The following is a 16,520-nucleotide window of genomic DNA, read 5'->3' as shown; positions in this document are numbered from 1 at the left end:
AACGTCGACATGGCTAGCAAATAATGTCGCAACGCTGGCGCTTCGTCCAAAGTGAATTAACATGCGTCAGGGTGACTCATACATCAGGATTTCTAACCTGCCGCCAGATCCTTTTTACAATGACCCACATTTGTTGCCTACTTATAGGCATGCTTAAATGATCGTTAAAAGCCCCCTGCCAGCTGCCCCTTGGCATAATTTTTACCACCGCGGCTCGAGGCCAGCAGCCAACAGCAGCAGCCAACAGCAGCAGCCAACAGCAGCAGCAGCCGTGTCCGATCTCCACTGCACACACAAATTAAACATTGTCTGGTCTGGTCTAGTCTAGCCAGCTATATATTCAATCTGTATCTGCTTTAAGTAATGGACTCGGCGACGGCGACTGCGAGTGCGAGTGCGACGAGCATCGGGATACGGAGCAGATCTATGGGACAGCCGCATACGCTTACAGAGCGCTATTTGCATACACTATCCCAATACAGTCGAGCTGCTCTACGAGCAACTGGGCAACTGGGCACACACCATGGGGAAGTCCCCCCGCCTAGATATATTATTCATATTTTACAACTTATGAATGAACAGTTAATTAACACAGATTAATACAGTCTTAGCGGAAACCAAAGGGAACCCCCGCCCCCTCAGAAAAATAATATAGTGTTTGTTTACTTTTTATTAGTTATTGGTTAAGCTGCGATCTAAGCCGGGTTGGCGACCGATTTTAATCATTTGTCATATTTATAAAGAAAACAAAATACCTTTGAGCGATTAAAAACATTTCTGAGAATTTCTCAAAATGTTTTGTGAATGGAGAGTCAATTAACAGATTGGTTCTCGATGTTGTTTTTGCACATTAAAATACTTTTAGATTTCTTGAAAAATATATCTCTATTTTGGTGGCATATTTTTGTAGTTAGTCAAATTCCGGTTTGCCCTGTAGCCAAGTGCCACTGTACATAAATATGTATGGATGGTACATGCTAGATCATTCCTACAGCGTAAATTCAAATTCAGATTCACTTGCCCACAAAATTAGAAATTTAAACCAGCAAACAACAACAACAACAACAACGACAACAACAACAAAATAGCAACATTGTTGAGCGTCTAAATAAAGTAGCGAAAAAAACAAAAAACAATAACACAAAGACAGAGCGAAAAGGAAAACAGAATAGAAGATCCGAAAAAAAACTAGAAAATTGAAAAGAAAGCAATGCAAAGAAAATCATCAACAGGGGAAAATCCATCCTAAGCAAACAACAACAAAAATGTAATGTGTGTGTGAGTGTGTGTGTGTGTGCGAGTGTGTGTGTGTTGCACAGCAAGCAAAAGTTTTATTTAAAGTATTATATATATATATATATATATATAGGGAAGGCTATACAGATCGTACAACCTTTGCCTCTATCTCTCTCGCGCCGTCTGTATTTGAATATGTGTTGTGTGTGTGTTGTGTGTGTGTAGTGTGTGTTTGAGTGTGTGTGTTGGTGTTTGGGGCATTGGGCATTGTCTGGGAATGCCCAGTGCCCGCCGCTTGGGCACCGGAATGCGACGACTTCGTCGGGCCCTTTGGTTCTCTTCTCCGTGTGCGTTGGCTTCTATTGGGGGCCACATTGACAGACAGATAGACAGAGTCGTACATATGCATTCCATGCTTCCGTATGGCAGCTACACACATACATATGTATATATATGTCTATATATATATGGAGCTATTTCCCTTAATCACTGCAACTCAATCATCGGTCGAAAATAGCAAATGTCTAATGCAGGCATTTCCGTTATTTTTGGTAGCCATAGTCGAGGGGGGCAGGGGGAGGGGCCCTATTTCCCCTCCTAGTTGTGGGTGAAAATCTGTGGAATTGTATGATTCAGCTAAATGTAGGGGAATCTTAAGTGATTTCCGATGACGAAAGCGTGCTGTATGTTGAAGTGGAATCCCTAAGTAGCTCACACGGTCTGCAAACTCAGTCATTTGAATGGTTTGTGCCTTTTGCTTTTGCTTTTGCTTTTGCGTTTGCTGATCTTTTGCCGCTGATCGCCAACGCATTAAGTGTCCTGCCAAAAGTCATAATCACCTGTCCACCCCACATCAGCTCAAACCCATACAGACACCTTTGAGAACGAATTGTGTTCTGCACCAGTGGCATCGACATCTGCCTCAACCTCTATCCCCATGCCCATGCCCATCCCCATCTCCATCTCCAACTCGAACTCGAACTCCAAAAGTCGTCTACATCTCTTCGGCTGCGTCTCTGATCTGGCGTTGGGCGTCGCTTTTGGTCTCGTCGTGGTCCAGAGTGCGGCAACCGCCGAATCGGCAGCAACAACAGCAGAACAGCAGCAGCAGCAGCAGCAGCAAAGCAAAAACACAACGGCCAAAGACAAATTCTTGCGTTTTTCCGGGAACTCACTCAATAAACTCAAACAAAACCCAAACATTTAACAAACGAACCAGAGGCAGCGGCACATAAAACTCAGACAAAGGCCCAGAAGACGAACACACGACGCAGACGGAGGCGAAGATGCCGGCAAAGTTGCAGACTCGACACTGCGAGCAGAACACAAAATAAACCCAAAAGGCTGACAAGGAATTTCAAACAAGAACACCATCAACTTGTAGTTGGAGCTGTAGTTCAAGTTGGAATTGAAGTTGGAGATGGGTGTGGGTATGAAGCCATGAAGTGATGCATACTGTGATACTAGTTCCAATTTGAGATACAACTTCAAATCAATCTGGAGGACAATCCATTGCCAAAAATCTATTCCACGGGGAACTCATTTCTGGTCCGTCCAACTCACAAAAGTTGAGAGTTTTTAAAACGAGAGATTTTAATCAATTCTCGTGTCATCTTTTGTGATATATCAGCATTTGTCATTTAGTTTTAATATTTCTTTTTATTAAATATTTTTCCATTTTTCTGCATTATTTATATTCGACGGTTTTAATTGCTTTCTAATTATATTTTGTACATTTATATTTAGCATACTTTTGGGCTATCTTTGCAATGTTTATTAGAGTTCCGTATTTCATAATTAATTTATTTACAATTAGTAATTATTATTGCAAATAAAACACTGACTTAACTCAGCAACTTCAGGCTTGAAATCTTCATCTAATCCTATTGCAAACATGATTGAGTTAATTATGTATTTTTTAGTAAATAAAGTAAAAAAGCCATTTGGGCTTAAGCCACAATTTCCTAGCCAGATTTTCTGTTGTTATTTCGCCAGTGTTGGTCAAGAAAAGCTGCACAAAAAGGAAACGTGTTTCATGTTAAGGTGGGTGATTTTGAGGTGGGTGGTGAAGGTGGCGGGTGGTAAGTGACGCTGCTACAGGCGTTGTCTGTCTGCAATTTTAAGTCACACAGAATGGTGCAAGAGTGCAACAATAACAACAACAACAATAAAAAGAACAACAAGAACAACACAAGTGGCTATCTAATCCAGTGGCCAAAGGAAACCAAGTTGCAGTCAATGTCTTTGGCTTCAATGTCCGGTTACTGATGGCGCTGGCGCTGGTGCGGTACTTTTGCTGCTGCTGCTGCTAGCGAATCCTCTAAAAATTATTTATTAACATGGTAGAAATTCGCAAACAGGTTAAAGCGACCAATCAAAACAACAACAACAACAAACAGCAGCAGCAGCAGCAGCAACAACAACTGCAATGGTAACAACAACAAAAGCGGCGGCAGCCAAAGACCCAAAGTGCAGATAATATTAAAAGGCAGTCCGGCAGCCAGTCAGACAGACAGACAGACAGACAGCCAGACAGGCAGACAGCCAAAGAGCCAGCCAGCCGAGTTGGAGTTGGTCCGACCGACTGGCAGACACATTTCGAAAAGGGCCAACATGAAATTCCATGGGAGTCATTGACTTTATTATTATTGGTTGGCTGGCTGGCTGGCTGGCTGGCTGGCTGGCTCTTTGGCTGCTTGACTTGGCTTGGCTTGGCTTGGTTTGGTTTGGTTTGCTTTGGCTCGCCTCTGCATCGGCATCGGCTCTCGGCTTGACTTGACTTGACTTGGTTGAGTTGGTTGCTTGGTTAATTTTCTTGGGAAAGTTTTTGTTGAAAGTTGGGCGGACTTTTTTTCTTCATTTTTTTTTTTTTTGCAACTTAAGTAGTTGGCGAAACACAGGCTAATACATACTAATCATTGAGTAGGACATATGTCGGCACATCTGACATATATATATATATATATATATATATATCGAATTATCGATCGTGCTGATCACTTTCGATATAATTGGAAAAAATACTGAGTTAAGGCTAAATAGATTTTCAAAATCAAAACCTTTTCGATTATGTTTTATAAGTCTGGAACATAAAAGGGCTGGGAGTTCAGTTTAGACCAAGTTATGTGGAAACTTTTGACCCATCCCCAAATAATAAGAACTTCTCCTGCGGGCAATAGTTCTATCTATGCCAATAACATAAATAATACTTTGAACTTGCAACCAACATATCAAATGCATTATATGAAGTTTTTCATAAATTCCATTCATACTTTTACCAATTCTTGGTATATTTTTGTATCTTGGCCCTACAAAATGCCAGACAACAGGCAGCAACAGCAAAAACCACTCGTTCCCTGGCTGGTATGTATGGAATTTACAGAGATTTTGGGGTCCCTCGCCCTTCCATAGAAACCCGAACCTCGAACAAGACTGAGGCAAATTGATACTTTATTTATAGCGAAAACGTACAAAATTGGCAAATACCAAAGGTGCTGCAAACTGGGCGCAGCCCAACAGATTAAATAAGCGCAAATTTTAGTTTTGTACTTATTTTTTATTTGCTTTTGTTTTTTCTTTTTTCTTTTTTGTTTTGTTTTGTGGGCGAACGAGTCAACAAAAATCAGCGACCGCTGTCCAAAAGCGATGCGATGCTCCTCCCCTTTCCCTTCGATCCTCGCGTGAAGTTTAAAGTGCACACAACAAAGAAGTTGCTGTCGTTGTGTGTGTGTGTGTGTGTGCAGCACACCTTTTGTTGCTAGTTGGAGACGGAGTTGAGGATGGAGCTGAAGCTGAAGCCGTTTTGGGTATGAATGAATTTATGCTTTTGTTATTTTTATGTGTGGTTTCACTGGAATTTCGTTGAATACCTTATACGGATGTGTATGCGTGTGTGTGTGTGTGCGTGTTGTTGTTGTTGCTCTTGTTGTTGTTATTATGCTTTTTATTTGCTGCACCGCCAATAAAAGGATACAAATTTGGCAGTGCGCTACTTTCATTGCCAATTTCTTTTCTTATTGATCCTCGGCAAATGCAATTTTTTATTGAACCAGATTGAAAAATCACAACGAATTTTTGATACACTTTCCTATAACATTAAAAAAAAATTATATATTTAGAAAACATCATATAATAAAAAATCAATTTCAATTTCTTATTTTCAACTAACTCAGTAAATCAACTTTTTTATGCATTTCTTGCCTTTCCGAGTAAAGAAAAAAACAATTTGGCAACTTGGGGCAGGTAGACAAAGAGATTTGTTTGGTAGGTCAAAACGACAGAAACGTGCAAGTGCTGTTATTGTTGTTGTTGTTGTGTTCGTCTGATTGTTATTGCTTCCCACGAGCATTAATAAAACTGACACGTTTTCGCATATGCCAAGTTGCTTCTCCACATTTATTTTTGGCAAAAAAAAACGTTGCCGACCTCGAAATGGCAACGGCGCCAAATCGAACGTTGCACATAACAAACAATCAACTCTTCCCGCTTCAAATCCATTTTCAAATGCGCGCCTTATTGCGGGTTTGTGTCTTAACTAACCCAATATTTAACGTTGGCAATGCTGTGCTCCACAATTGCCAGCTGCTAAGAATCAGTGCAAGCTGGCAACGCTCCACACAACTGTTGCGCGCATTTGAAAAAGCAGCACAACTGATAAGAAATCGCTGATGAGTTTATTGACAATGCAAATCAATATATGAAATTACTCGAATTGGCTATATAGATAAGGTTAGCTGTCATTAATGAATTGACAAGCACAGCACAGAACAAAACAGCAAAACAAACACAAAAACAAATACAAAAACAAACACATACAATAAAGATTTACACAAATATTTCGCTGATAAGAACAACGACAACAACAACATAATCGGTAGCAGCAGCGGCGGCGGCATCAGCAGCGACAGCAACAGCGGTCATACAAAACAATTATGCTTTCCACTCACGTAGTACGCGAACTCAACTCAGCCAAAGCGCAAGGCGAAGAAGAAAAAATAAGAAACGACGACGACGAGGATCTGCCTGCAAAGTTAAAAGCTTATTAATTGAAAAGAGATGCGCAGCTTGAAACGCTTTCGCTTGATAACCTTCGATTTGACGAATACGCTGCTGCAGTTTCGCACCAGTCCCGGCAAACATTATGGCGAGGTCGGGGCGCTTTTTGGTGCGCGCTGTGATAACGACGAGCTGGCCAAAAACTACAAGGCCAACTGGTGCGTATCAATTGCATGATTACTTATACTATTATTAAAATATATTTGTTATTGCTGCAGGTACAAGCTGAATCGCGACTATCCGAATTTTGGGTGTGAATCGCAGCCGCGACTTGAGTGGCAACGTTGGTGGCGTCAGCTGATAGCAGGTAAAGCGATTAATTCGCTTCAAAGTTCAAAAGTTCAATTTTGGCACTGATCTCTTATTTCTCTCTCTCTCTCCCTCGCTGTCTGTCGCAGGCACATTTGCGGACAGTGGCGCACCCATACCCGATGAGAAATTGGACAATTTCACCAACCATTTGCTGGAACTGTACAAATCGAGCATCTGCTGGCAGCCGTGCAATGGCAGCGTGGAGCTGCTGAAGCAGCTGCGCAAACATTCCCAGGCCGAAAAGGATCAGTGCAAGGTTGGCATGATAGCAAATTTTGATCCGCGCCTCGAAGCGCTGCTGCACAACACAAAACTCGATCGGTACTTGGACTTTGCGCTCACTTCGTATGAGGCGAAGGTGGAGAAACCGCAGGCGGCCATATTCGAGCGTGCCATGTTGGAAGCGGGTCTGGCGAACCTAAAGCCGCAGGAGTGCCTGCACGTGGGCGATGGACCCACTACGGATTATTTGGGCGCCCAGGACGCGGGCTGGCATGCAGCACTTGTGCACGAGAAGAGCTACTCGTATCTGGTGAAGAAGTACGGCGGGAAGATCAATAAAAATCATGTGTTTGCCAGCCTCTATGATTTTCACAGAAAACTGTTGGACGATGCTGTCGTCTGGTAGAGATAACAATAAAATCCATTTCTTAAAATAGACACATTAACTTTATTCGTTCAGCAAGGCTGGCTACGTTTCCGGCTTGGCCAAGAATATGTTGCCGAGCGGATTGTGTGGCTTTTGACTTTCCGGATCGTATTGCGGTCCAATTGCCCACAACGATTCCAGATCATAATTCTCGCGTGCCTTGGGCGAGAATATGTGCAGCGCAATGTTGCCTAAATTAACGAATTTATAATATCAATATAACGAAAATGGGATTTGATATATTCATCGAATACGCACCCAAATCCATGGCCATCCAGTCGCGACTCTTCTCGCCCTCGATGCGGGGCAGCAGATCTCCCTTCGACCGTTTTATTTTGAACATGCGGCGGACAAACTCTGCTGTGGCGAGCATATGACGATAGCTTCGTGCACTGCAAACGACGAGATGATCCACATACTTTAACTCTTCGGGCACATAGCATACAAAGATGTCGTCGACATTCTCCTTGCGCAACAGCTCCACTAGATCCTCAACATCAAATACGCCACGAATGCCTCCTGCCAAGAAAAAATCAGTGAATAAAAAAAATCTCCAGTAATTCTGACATACTCTTCAAATTGAGTCCCAAGTACTGATCCTGTTCGGCTTCGGGGGGCAGCTCATTTTCCTGGTAGCGCAACTCGTCCACATCGAAAATTTCAGTGGCTTCCTCGTCGCGAAATATTTTATATTTATTTTGCACGCCGCCAGCGACAAATGACTGATTTGTGCTCTCAGTCTGTTGCTTGGCAGCTTTCGGCTCTGGCTTGGTAAATTCGTGATGAAAACCACGCAAAATAGGCACGCTTAAACGTTGATCGCGTATCAAGCGGAAAATGGGCGTTTTTAGCATATTTAATTCAACTAAATTATTACGCGACTAAAAACAGCTGATTGTGCTTGGGTCTGTCAACTGGTTGGATTTTGTGCGCCAGTGTGACCGTTGACTAGCGATAGCTGCTCGATTTGTTTTTTTCGATAACTGCTGTTGCTCGTCATCCATCGAAACATCAATTACTAATTTTGTGGAAAAAAAAGGCAAAAGAGAAAAACATTAGTAACCAGAACTAAACGCACGCATTTGTTATTTCATCGTAATTCCAGTGAATAATGTGGTAAATGCTGTAGTGCTCGTACTTAGTTATTTTAATATATATATAAATTGACAGCCAACACGCGCTAGCGAGCAAATGAGCAAAAGACAACATAGGACAAAACGTCAGACCGTCGCCGTAGTAGTCAAATTTTCTTACGCATTATTTACTGTGTGGTGCCAGTTGTGTGTCGGTGTCGGTGTCCGTGTGTCGAAAACAACGCCGCTAGACCAAAGCAAACCAAGCAGCTATTAACAAATTACAGAATTACCTTTAATTTATTAAAAAAAAAAAAAAGAAACAAACAAATAACAAATAGAACACAATAGTTGGAGTGATTAACGATGAGTGAGAATCGAGCAGCAACGCCAACAAAGGATAATACGCCAGCCAGGCTGAAAATCGAACAGGAATATAATGACAAAAAAACTGGGTCCGGTTGGCATCGATACTACAAGGTAAGTGAAGTGTACCAAGTATAACCGTATCCATATCCCATGTACATTAAACAACCCAAAAGAGGAACAGCTACAGGCAAGAAGCAGGGCACGAACATTCACCAATACCAAAACGCACACACACAAACAGGCAGACACACATACAATTTTATTCCTTTTTGATTCGATTTCCACGAAAATTTGATGAGTGCGCAAAAGGCTTCTGCAGATGCCGATGCCTCCAATACAAATACATACATTCGAGTGTGTGTGTGTAGGCACGCTGCTCACGGTCAGCCCCATTGCGCTATTATTGCTGTCGTTGTTATGTGAGCGTGCGCCTGTGTTTGTAGCTTTTGGTGTCGGCGCTGGTCAACAGCAGCAGCCCAACTCCGGTCTTTGGCTTTAGTTTGTGGCGCTCGCGCAACGTTCGCCCGAAAATTTCACAGGCACATTCTCTCAAAAACACACACTGACAGACAGACAGTCGACTCACTCTCACACACACACAGACAGTGGCTAACGCTCACCTGCTGCACTTTGCATGCGCTCTTGCTTGTTGCTCGCTCTCGGATGCTGCTTTGCTGTTTCTTCTTTCTGCCTCTACTCTTTTTTCTCCACGCAAATTGCAATTCGTTCAAATTCTGTTTTTGTATTTTTTTTTCTGTGCACCTCGGACTCTGAAATAGTAGTGTGCACTCAGCAGAGGCGTTTACAATTAGGATTTCCAAAAACAAAAATGTTTTACGTTTATTATGATTATTATTGATAACAAGCGCCGTACGCGTCGCAATTTTTTTTTGTGTTCTGCGAATTTGTTGTCGGTATTCGTGTACACACAATTCTAAGAAATACATAGTTGTGTGCGCCTGTCTCTTTGTATGTATCTTTTGAATTCCATTTGTTTTGATTGCTGATATTTGGAATTGTTACTTACACATATTTTGCATGTGAATAATGTACAACACTTGCAAACGATATCCAGAGTTGTAAAGCTATTTTTATTATTGTCGTTGTTGTTGTCAGCGAATATGTCTAAACTAGAATTGGAGAGTACGATAAGCTTTCGTTAAAAGCAAAACAAAAATAAGTTGGACGACCTCAAATGCAAGTAGACACCGCATACAAGTACAAACCCACACGCTCACACACACATCCACACGCACATAAGCAATTTTTGCGCTTGGCACAAAGGGCATGCGTTTCAGTTTGAGTTTGAGTTTGGGTTTCTCTCTTCGCCTTTGTGCCCCGTCTGTGGCAGAGCTGAGGTTTCTGCTTTATGGCCAGTTCTGGTGAAATGTGTCTTCAGCTGTTGCTGTGCTCGCTTCGTCGTCGTCGTCTTCTTTGCCACTCACTTGAATTTGGATTTCACGGAATTTAACTTCGCAGTTAGGATGACATTGCCTGCGTGTATCTGTATCTCTCCCTGTGTGTCTGTTGTGTGTGTATGATGAATTTTTGTGTAATGAACTCAATTCTTATATTATTTTTTTCGGCTTGCCACGCCTTATTCATCCCTTGTGCGTGTGCCTGTTGTGTTCCCTTTTGTGCGCGCTGCGAGGATAATCTAACTTTCCGGCTAAATTGGTAAAAGCCAAGCTTGATGAAATCCAAATTGTTTTTCGCTTGAAAGCACTTCCCTTGGAGCACTGCACATTTCCAATGAATTGTGGTGTACCTCGTCCTCCTTTTCCTCCTCCAGCGCCGCCCCCCAACAACAATCGCAATAATAATATATCATTTTAAGAGCGTAAACAGTTTAAATGTTTATGCTTTATGAGCACTTTGATCAACTTTGTACAATATTATTTGACAGTACGCTTTTGTTAGGCTCTCCTTCGTTACTTATCACCTCTGCTTCTACTCATTGTGGCAGCAGCGGCAACAACAACATGTTGCAAACTATGTACACGTTCAATATTGCAATTCATGCAGCATGCAATTTGTATACCCAGCAAACCTACGGCACATTGTGGGTATATTCGCTATGGCAAATGTCATGCAACATTTAAATTTCCTGTTTTTCTTGCCCTGTATTAATATTTTTTGTAATTTGTACATTCAATTCTTTACCAAACAAAAATATTACTAATATCATTTGTTTTTCTGGTGTGATCTAATATTAAAATGAGAGATATTTTCAAGTGCATTATTTATATCAGTCGAGTGCGCTTGCTTTTCTTAGCCCAGTTAGACATGCTCTAAAAAATCAGCCCTCAATTTCATGTTGCAACGACGGCAAAGACTTCACAATTGTTGCACACCAACAATGTGAATAAGTAGAAGGCCCACCAACTATATAAATGCTAGTAAAAAAAATAACAACATAATTCGTTCAAATTGCGCAGCAAAATGAAATTGTTACTAACGGTTTTTTCGCTATTGTAAATTTGTTCTTTTCTGGATAAGCGATTGCTGATAATGTGGGCAATTTTGGCCATAGGAACAGTTCGAACGGCAATGATAACGACACTTGATGCTCATCGCAATTTTAGTTTACACGCATATTGAAATTTCATTCTGTCTTATCTCGATAATTCGCTTTGCTCTCTGTTGCTCTTTGCGCGTTATCGGGCAATGTTCTTTTCAATTAAATTTCATAACAGTCGTCAGCCGCAATTTGTGCTGATTATCGGGGAGAGGGAGTGGCTTGACGACTTAAAACTGATTCACCTACTTAATGACGAACTGACAATTAACAAAAACGATTATTCGCACTGGAATCAAAAACTGCGTCGCATACAATTGAGTAAAAAATAAATAAATAAATAAAAAAAAATAAAAGCAACACAAAAATTTAACAAAGTTATTGCCGCCTCATCGTTAGTCACAACTGTGAATGCGTTACCGACTGCTGAGTTGCATTTGTTGTATACAAATTCAACTACTTTTTTTTTTATATATATACGCAATCAAGTGGCCAAGTGGCCAGCAATTGGGTAGAATTATGGATCGCTTAGGCGGGAACAGCAGATGACAATGAATTTGTTGTTCGAATCAGATTCGATATACATATTTTTTCTGATTTAATTAATATAGTTTGAGGAATTTTTGTAAATAAATTTTTTTTGTTAGTTTTGTTAATTTGTTAACCAGCTCTTTAACAAAAAAAATACTTAGCTAACAACTACTATATATATCACACATATATCGACAAATCCAAAATCAGACGAAACATTTGCATTTAGTTATTACAACATACTTTAAATCACTCCAATATAAGTTAGTAGTCTGAGTATATCGTTATTTAAAATTTCCCTGACACAATAATTCTACTTAGTGAATTTATATAAGTATATTTTGAATACCTATGGAATAAACCATCTAGTTAATATTATTTGCCATTCATAAACTGTTCGACCTCAACGCTATGGTCTTCAGTAGGATTTCAGTGGTATTCGAGGCAATGATATCCTTGCATTTTGGCTGGGCATGTTGAGTCAGATAGTCAGTTATGCCCCGTATCTATATGAACACACAGAACTCTTGTCAATACCATTGAAAGTAGTTACAACTGATAGCTATCAAAAAAGAAAAGATAATGTTGCACATACGTGCAGAGCACATTGTGATCAATTAGTCATGCTAAGGTGGCGCAAAGCGTCGCTGGGCCAAGATAACAAGTCGACATAGCCAACATTAGCGACTACTATCGACTGTCGGCAGTTGTTGAGAGGGCAACCCCAGAAAGCTATCTGAGTTTGCGCGCCGCAAGCGTGAATCACACAGAAATTCCACATACTCCGCCCACACTCATTCATAATCGTTTTAATTTTTTTTTTAATGATTGCAGGAAATATGTGAAATTTGCGAACGCGAGGCTAAAGTGAAACTGTTTACTACACTGGAATCGGAGCGTTCACAGAATCGGGGACTGAACCGATACAGGGATGTAAATCCCTATGACCATTCACGTATTGTGTTGAAGCGCGGCAGCGTGGACTACATCAATGCTAACCTGGTGAAAGTGAGTACAAATTAAATGATTAACTGTCCATTGAATTTCAATTAATGCAATAATAACACTTTTTACAGCTGGAACGCGCCGATCGTCAATATATACTCACACAGGGTCCGCTGCGGGATACAGTGGGTCACTTCTGGCTAATGGTCTGGGAGCAAGAATCGTGTGCGATTCTCATGCTCAACAAGCTGATGGAGAAGAAACAAATCAAATGCCATCGCTATTGGCCCGATCAGCTGGGAGCCCAGCAAGCGCTCAATCTGCAGGATGTCGGCTTATCCGTTGAGTTGGTCTGCTGCGAAAACTATCAGAACTTTGTTCGCCGGTGGTTTAAGTGAGTGCAGATCGATCACGATCTAATATACATATGCACACAATTTTAACTTAACTTTTTCATTTTTACGTCGCAGATTAACTGATCTCGAAACGAAAAAAAGCCGTGAAGTTATGCAATTCCATTATACGACCTGGCCGGACTTTGGCATACCCAGTTCGCCGGATGCATTTTTGAAATTCTTGCAACAGGTGCGCGACTCGGGCGGCCTAAAGGAGGATGTTGGCCCAGCCGTGGTCCACTGTAGCGCCGGCATTGGTCGCTCCGGCACATTTTGCCTGGTCGACTGCTGTCTGGTGCTGGTTGACAAGTACGGCGATTGCAATGTGTCGAATGTGTTGTGCGAGCTGCGCAGCTATCGCCTGGGACTCATACAGACGGCCGATCAGCTCGACTTTTCATATCAGGCCATCATCGAGGGCATTAAGAAACTGAACGATCCTGTACGTATTGAGATTGAAAACTGAACTCTAACGCTAATTCTAAATAGAGAGTGATATAAGGCTTGATTTAATCTGATGTGTTTTGTATAACAATTATTTAACGAAATTGAAAGTATATAAAAAAACAGCGGATAATGTGCATAAGGCACACTTTAGCAATTTTAATTAAGACAATTTAAAGCCAAAGAAACGGCATTCTAACCTGTCATATTTTCATTTGCAGAGCTTTCTGGGTGCCGAGGAGCCAATCATTAGCAATGATACGGATGCACAGACACAGGAAGAGCAACCGCCACCATTGCCGCGACGTTTGCAATCGCTCAACTTACCACCGGCGCCCATTACGGGCGGTGTGCTCGCTCTGGACATGCGAGCTGCGCAGGCAAATGGCGACAATGTTGTTTTAGGCGATGGCGATGGCATAACTGACAAGCCAGCTCTGAATAGCAAGGATGCGCTCAATAACATAATCAATCAGATCATAAATGCAGAGGTGGCAGACAGCCTGCACCACAATCGTCCATTGCCGCCACTACCAATTCCAGTGCAGCTGGAATCGGACAGCGATGACGATGCGGACGACGATAATGATGATGATGATGATGATGATGACGAGGAATACGAGAACATAGATGAACCGAAATCGGAGACAAACAATGGTAACGTCACAATGCTACAGGCCGACGAGGATGATGTCAATGCCAACAGTGAGAAGTCAACGGCAGGCGATCAGCACAAGGTCAATGGCATTGATTTGACAGCGAGGTATGTTACTCAAACATTTCTATATAAAAAAATATATGGATGAAATATAAATGTATAAATCTATTACAGTACCGGGGATGAGCTGAAACGGCGAAAACGCAATGAATACCAGGCCAGTCTGGAGCAGAAAGTCAGCGAAATCAAGCGTAAACAGCGGGAGAACGAGGACAATCAGCAGGCGGCGAAAAAACGAAGGTCATTACTCACATATATTGCAGCTGGTGTTGTTGTGGGCGTCATCGCCGCTTATGCGTACACGAAGCTAGGTTAAGTCCTTGCCACATCCATCAAACCAGAAAGTAGCCTGTAGATGTAGCAATTATCAGCATGAAGTGGCAGTAGCTTGACAATGATCCCAATTCTGGGCATATGTATGTATCTATATGTATGTTTGTATGTAGGTCTTATCGAGCTAACATCAAATGTCAGCGCGACACAAATACTTGCACACACACACCCACACACAACAACAACAAAAACAACACATACACACACAACACGAGTTGGACAGCGAACAATGCGAAAAAGTCGCATTTGTCGAAACGATAATGACAATGCATATTAGGGAATTTTTTATATTAAAACAAAAAAACAAAAACAAAATAAAAACAAAACACAAAAAAAACAATCGTAGGCATTCGGTGTAGAAGAAAACCGAACCACAAAAGTAGATTCTTGCGCAATAGACTGACATTTTAGAACAAATTTATCTTGATACACTTATAACAAAGAAAAGAAAACAAAAAAAAAAAAAAGAAAAAAGGAAATGGAAGTGAACAAAACCTTAAAATATCGACTTGTAATATCCATATGCAAATGCATTTTAATTTTGCGCTCGCTAACAAATGTACAATTTTTCATTTATTTGATATGAAATAAAACGTTGCTATCTATAATATTTTATATGTATGTTGTACACATGACCACGCCCACGCTTCACTTGTTGTTGAACACTTGAGTTTCGTAAACACTTTGAATTTGTGAGTATCTACAAACATATACTGTGTTGTTATTTATGAAGATTAATTATGGAACACTTGTTTAAAGTATTTAACGATATCAACAAAAAGAGCAAACGGCAATGAATGCATTAATGTGCCAAAAACAAAAAAGGATCGAAAGAAAAATTTGAATTATAATGAATATTAATTGGCCATTTATTTTGCCCGCTAACAGTACATTACCAAAAAAAACAAAAAATATATATATACAAAATATAATAATAATGAGAATATGATTGGAACTGGATATTGAGCACTTTGAAAATGCATGCGCCGATTAAAAAGATAAACGCAAAAATATATAGCACAAAGCAAATATAAAGATAATGGAAAATTATGATACGAGCGAAACCATTTTGTATTCTAACATTATGAAATTAAATGTATGTAACCTTAAAGCAGATAAGATGATAAAAAGAATGAGTTAAACTATTTAATGGTTTTTAGTAGTAAGTGTATGCCCTAGATACTATCTACTCTCTTAACTAACTTACTAGTATACACAGGTAAATGCATAAATACACACACAAATGCATATGTGTAGCGTAAGTGTGAAAATACGCGAGTAAGAGTGAAAAATTATTTTTTATATGTGTAATCCAAAAATTTAACAACTAAAACTAAAACACCACCCACAATGAGAAGCAAGTGCGCTTCTCATGACGACGACGACGACGATGATGATGATTTTTATAAAATACTTACATATATATAATTATTGCGAAAATACATATTTATATAATATATATATATATACATATATATATATATATATATATATATATATATATATATTATATTAAAAAGTAACAAATGAACAATACCTATAGTAATGCCTAGTAAACTGAACATTGGCTAAGTTCACCTACACAAATCAAACAAACACACACATAATATATATACATCCATATAAACATATATGCCTAAATGAGTAAAGAGACAAAAACGAAAGTATTCAAATAAAGTTACATTTAAGATACAATTCAAAGCCATTGTGCTGACGTTTCACTCTATTAAAAATTATGATTTCTGTGTTCTTATTTGTTTACAGACGCCCAAAAAGCCGCATAGTGCCCAAGACAAAGTAACTGCCCACAAACGAACCTTCCTTCGATCCATTCAACGGAATAAAACGCAATGAACATATCATTTCCCTCACACATATGTAGCAACATAATTAATACATAAATAAAGCATTTTCAAATGACTTTTTGCACGCACAGACTTTT

The 16,520-nt window shown here is 40.3% G+C and overlaps 3 protein-coding genes across 4 annotated transcripts; 2 read left to right on the top strand and 1 right to left on the bottom strand.

Moving 5' to 3' along the window:
* Nucleotides 1–6,151: 6,151 nt before the first annotated feature.
* Nucleotides 6,152–7,263, top strand: LOC6558519 (rhythmically expressed gene 2 protein). The gene is made up of 3 exons (XM_001984625.3): nucleotides 6,152–6,449; nucleotides 6,510–6,598; nucleotides 6,690–7,263. The coding sequence occupies exons 1-3, from the start codon at nucleotides 6,292–6,294 to the stop codon at nucleotides 7,229–7,231; spliced, it is 789 nt and encodes a 262-aa protein (XP_001984661.1). The 5' UTR covers nucleotides 6,152–6,291; the 3' UTR covers nucleotides 7,232–7,263.
* LOC6557773 (mitochondrial assembly of ribosomal large subunit protein 1) lies at nucleotides 7,250–8,265 on the bottom strand. The gene is made up of 3 exons (XM_001984626.3): nucleotides 7,824–8,265; nucleotides 7,511–7,771; nucleotides 7,250–7,443 (listed from the first exon to the last, which is right to left on the bottom strand). The coding sequence occupies exons 1-3, from the start codon at nucleotides 8,104–8,106 to the stop codon at nucleotides 7,295–7,297; spliced, it is 693 nt and encodes a 230-aa protein (XP_001984662.1). The 5' UTR covers nucleotides 8,107–8,265; the 3' UTR covers nucleotides 7,250–7,294.
* Nucleotides 8,266–8,343: 78 nt separating this feature from the next.
* On the top strand, nucleotides 8,344–16,498 carry LOC6558738 (tyrosine-protein phosphatase non-receptor type 61F). Of its 2 annotated transcripts, XM_032742789.2 has the most exons (7): nucleotides 8,344–8,805; nucleotides 12,578–12,751; nucleotides 12,820–13,082; nucleotides 13,159–13,525; nucleotides 13,749–14,290; nucleotides 14,360–14,485; nucleotides 16,343–16,498. In XM_032742789.2, exons 1-7 carry the CDS (start codon nucleotides 8,692–8,694, stop codon nucleotides 16,377–16,379), a joined length of 1,623 nt encoding a protein of 540 aa, XP_032598680.1. In that variant the 5' UTR covers nucleotides 8,344–8,691; the 3' UTR covers nucleotides 16,380–16,498. The 2 variants fall into 2 exon arrangements, with proteins under 2 accessions (XP_032598680.1, XP_001984663.1); XM_001984627.3 differs by lacking the exon at nucleotides 16,343–16,498 and having other exon boundaries at nucleotides 8,345–8,805; nucleotides 14,360–15,428.
* Nucleotides 16,499–16,520: the final 22 nt, after the last annotated feature.

This window comes from Drosophila grimshawi, unplaced genomic scaffold (genome assembly GCF_018153295.1).
Source record: "Drosophila grimshawi isolate 15287-2541.00 unplaced genomic scaffold, ASM1815329v1 contig_44, whole genome shotgun sequence".
NCBI classification, from domain to species: Eukaryota; Metazoa; Arthropoda; class Insecta; order Diptera; family Drosophilidae; genus Drosophila; species Drosophila grimshawi.
The sequence above is the reverse complement of the archived record's forward strand: the minus strand, read 5'-3'. Positions and strand labels throughout refer to the sequence as shown.

Bases quoted from the DNA above. Each gene is read 5' to 3' on its own strand.
- LOC6558519 (XM_001984625.3), top strand. From the start codon at position 6,292: ATGCGCAGCTTGAAACGCTTTCGCTTGATAACCTTCGATTTGACGAAT. The intron at 6,450-6,509 runs GTGCGTATCAAT...TTATTGCTGCAG, and splicing joins AAAAACTACAAGGCCAACTG to GTACAAGCTGAATCGCGACT. The intron at 6,599-6,689 runs GTAAAGCGATTA...TGTCTGTCGCAG, and splicing joins GTGGCGTCAGCTGATAGCAG to GCACATTTGCGGACAGTGGC.
- LOC6557773 (XM_001984626.3), bottom strand. From the start codon at position 8,106: ATGCTAAAAACGCCCATTTTCCGCTTGATACGCGATCAACGTTTAAGC. The intron at 7,772-7,823 runs GTATGTCAGAAT...TTTTCTTGGCAG, and splicing joins CTTGGGACTCAATTTGAAGA to GAGGCATTCGTGGCGTATTT. The intron at 7,444-7,510 runs GTGCGTATTCGA...TCGTTAATTTAG, and splicing joins CTGGATGGCCATGGATTTGG to GCAACATTGCGCTGCACATA.
- LOC6558738 (XM_001984627.3), top strand. From the start codon at position 8,692: ATGAGTGAGAATCGAGCAGCAACGCCAACAAAGGATAATACGCCAGCC. The intron at 8,806-12,577 runs GTAAGTGAAGTG...TAATGATTGCAG, and splicing joins GTTGGCATCGATACTACAAG to GAAATATGTGAAATTTGCGA. The intron at 13,083-13,158 runs GTGAGTGCAGAT...TTTACGTCGCAG, and splicing joins TTTGTTCGCCGGTGGTTTAA to ATTAACTGATCTCGAAACGA.